General features: G+C 12.3%; 1 pseudogene across 1 annotated transcript; it reads left to right on the top strand.

Moving 5' to 3' along the window:
- Positions 1 to 3647: 3647 nt before the first annotated feature.
- On the top strand, positions 3648 to 4238 carry PGSY75_0031100 (exported protein (hyp17); annotated as a pseudogene; the record flags this gene model as incomplete). The annotated part of the gene is made up of 2 exons: positions 3648 to 3839; positions 3935 to 4238. Coding segments are annotated over 2 exons (496 nt in total), but the record flags the coding sequence as incomplete, so codon positions are not given.

Here is a 4238-nt window from a genome sequence, read left to right as displayed (position 1 = left end):
TGTCATATTTACATATTTTAAATTCAACTAATTGTATTCGATGTATCCATTTTTTTTATTTAATTTACATTTTTTATATTATGTGTGTTTATTATAATTTGTTAGGAACATATTGAATAAATCATTTTTTATATTATGAAGAATTGGTTATATATGCGGTGTAATATTATAATATATAAAAAAAAATTTTATAAGCACAAAACGTGAATAGTTAAAATATACATGTAATATATTTATATATATTTTGATGTGCACATATTATTTTTAAATATGTTTCTTTGGATTATTTTTACAATGATATAGAATACTTATAATTTTTTTTAAGATATATATTTAGAATCAATTAAAAAAATCAGATAGGCATTCTTATTATATAATAATAACAAAATATAATGTATATATGATAAAATAAATAAATAAATATATATATATATATATATTTAATATTAATTATTATCTATTTTGTTACTTACAAAAAGAAAAAAAAAAAAAAATTACTTTATTTTGTTAAACATGTTTTTATCTTTATATGTTGTAATGTTTTCTTTTTATTATTATTTGTTATTTTTTAGTAATTATAAAGATTAAAAATATACAAAATAATTTGTTGTAATTAAGATTATTATGTATAATATATATTTTTTAGTTTAAGAAAATATTTGTCTAATTTATATATTTTTTTTCAACTTTTTTTATTTTATGTTTTTTAAGATATTATCATTACATAATTCATTATATTCTTTATATATTATATGATTATTTTGCAATGGAATATTATATATTACATATATATTAGAAATAAAGTTTTTTTGTTTTATATGATTAAGTCTATCAATGCTTTTTTCTTTTTTTATGTATTGGAAGTATATAAATATTAATAAAAATGGAAAAGTTAAAATTTGAAGATTGATTTAAAGAGTTTTATAATTTTTATTTATTTATTATTTTTTTTTTCTTTATATTCTTTTATAATTTAGAATATATTTCTTATTTTTAATGTGTATTTTGTTCTTCTACAAACTTTTCCTATATACATAGTATTTTTTCCAATACATAATTCATAAATCTTTTTTTTTTTTTTTTTTTTTTTAGAAGTATTTAATTAAATGATTTACGATAATTTAATATAAATATTATAAAGCTAATAAGGAATTACAAAATTAATAATAAAAAATAATGTATATATGTATACATATATATTATTGATTATATTTGTACTTCATTAGATTTATATTATTATTCTACAATGATGATATATTCATATTCTCTTTCATATTTCGATTAATATCACAATAAATCTATTAATAGTACTATAAATGATATTTAAAAAATATATTATCAAATAAATAGTATATTGAATTATCAAAATATATTGTACTTTATTAATAATTTTGTAATGAAATATAAATGTTATATTTATATGTTTTTTTAAAAAAGCTTATTTATTTATTTAATAAAAAGAAGAAACATGTACTTTTATATTATTGCACATTTGATAAGATTATTAAATAAATTATAATACTTTTTTTATAAATAATAATAGAAATGTTTTATTTTATATTTGTATAACAAAATGTAGATAAATTTTTTATAATACAATTATTGGAGAATATTATTATATGTTAATTTTTTTAATATATATATATATACTTAAAAAGAAAAGAAAATTTTTATCTTATAAGAACGAATAAAACGTAAAATATAATATATTTATTTGTTCATCACGTTTTATTAGTATATGCTTAATTATTAAAAAAAATCTATAAATATATTTTATTTCTTTATTTCTTTTTATTTTATAAACAAAATTTTGTGACTTTAAATTTTGTTTAAACCTAATAGATCCTGGATTAATAAATATAATAATAATATATAGAATAGAACTAAACTAAGTAAAAAGGAAAAGAAAATTATATAAATATATTATATTAAATTATTAATAATTTTATAATTTTAAATCATTTGATAATATTATAAAAATAAAATAATATATTACATGTTACATATACATTATGTAATTTATTTTTTATTATTTTTTTTTTTTTTTTAGTATATGTATTAGTTTGGATTTATACATATAAATAATTTTTAATATAAATATAATTAGGTAATTTAAGGTAATATAAAATTGTATAGAATAAGGTATGAGTAATATATATTTCCTTATAGCATTCATAATTAAATATATAAAGACATATATATGTACTATCTTTATATATATATATATTATTATTATTATATAGCGAATGAATAAATGAATTCATGCGTAAAAAAGAAAATCGTAATAATTTTAAATCCAAATATTTATGTATAATATAATAATACATAAAAATATTATTATTATATGATCTCTATATATATAAATATTTTATTAATTACTTTTTTAAATATCTATTTATATTTTACATATTTTATAATAAATAATATTTATTTCATTTTTTTTTTTTTTTAATATATTTGAATTTCCATATTTAATTATTATTTTCTTCTACTCCCTATATAAAAATGTATATCGATCGATTTAATTTAAATAAATAAATATAAATATATTATTTATATATGTTATACCAAATTATGTCATATTTACATATTTTAAATTCAACTAATTGTATTCGATGTATCCATTTTTTTTATTTAATTTACATTTTTTTTTTTTTTTTAAATATTAATTAATAATTATTTTTATATCTATACATAAAAATTTTAGATAAATGTTTTTTTTTTATTATTAATTATATTTTTATAGTATTTTATCTAAAAAAAAAGAAAGAGAATATTTTTAATTTATTTTATTATGGTGTACTTTTTTAATAAAAGGATTCAATTTTTTTTCCTTTTTTTTTTCATATCCTTATCTATTAATATCTATAGATATAAAATATATATTTAAAATTATAATTATTATTTGATTTTGTTATTATAATGGCTAAATCGTACAACATAATATTTTTTAATGTATAAATACTTTAATTAAAAAAAAAACATAAATAATAAAATATTAGAAATATAAAAAAAAAAAAAAATAATATATACATTTATATATATATATATATATATATATATATATATATATATATATATATATATATTAAATAAAAGCATTTATTTTTTATTTATTATTAATTTTTTTATTAGTTTTAAAATATATATATTTATATATATTGTTTATATAAAATTATGAAAAATTATTTACATAATTTTTTTTTGTATTAATAAATATATTTATGAAAATGAACTAATATAGATATCTTATTATTTGAGTAATATTATATTTATTTTATTAATATATTTATTAATTTTTTATGTAAATTATTTTTGCATGTGTATATTTTATGATATATAATATTATATATATAAACTAATATTATATTTCATTTAAAGTATTCTTACAGTTACAATGATTTTGTTGTATCTATATTTATGAATTCATATATTATTATATATATAATATTTAAATATACAAATTAACTTATTTTTAATTGTATTTATTTTAATATATTCTTATTTTTTCAATTAAATATTACATATTGTATATTTATTAAAATTTTATTAAGGTTTTTTTTTATTTTGTTTTTTTATTTTTTTTTTATTTTTTGTTTTGTTTTTTTTTCTTTTTTAATAATTTACAAAGATGAAAATATTATAAAATGAAATGTGCTTATCAATCTAATATAAAAAATAATAGAAAGATGAATAATACTTATAAATCATCTCTTAATAAATATTCTAAATTGATTAGAACTGAATACATTATTAGGAAGAGAATAATATTATTTTATGTTTTTGTTAATGTGTTATTTTTTGTTTGTTTTATTTTTATATTTACAATATCAAACCATGTAAGTTAAATAATTAGATATAAATATATAATATTATATTGAATTTATTTTGATATATATATATAAATATTTTTTTTTTTCCTTTTTTTTTGTAGGGTCAGTTTCATGAGACATTTAAATATAAACCTAATATAAAAAGTATATATCTTAAAAGACTTAATAGATCCTTGCATGAACACCAAATAAGTAATAATTCAAAATGTTTTAATAATATTTATGTAAATGATCAAAATATACTAATTGATAATTATAATAATGATATAGACTATTTTAATTATTATGTAAAAAATGATATTTTAAATAACTCTGAACAGATAAATATAAACAATGAAACAAACAAAAAATAACACATTAACAAAAACATAAAATAATATTATTCTCTTCCTAATAATGTATTCA

Source organism: Plasmodium gaboni (genome assembly GCF_001602025.1).
Source record: "Plasmodium gaboni strain SY75 chromosome Unknown, whole genome shotgun sequence".
In the NCBI taxonomy this organism is placed as follows: domain Eukaryota; phylum Apicomplexa; class Aconoidasida; order Haemosporida; family Plasmodiidae; genus Plasmodium; species Plasmodium gaboni.
This window is presented reverse-complemented; position numbering and strand designations above follow the sequence as displayed.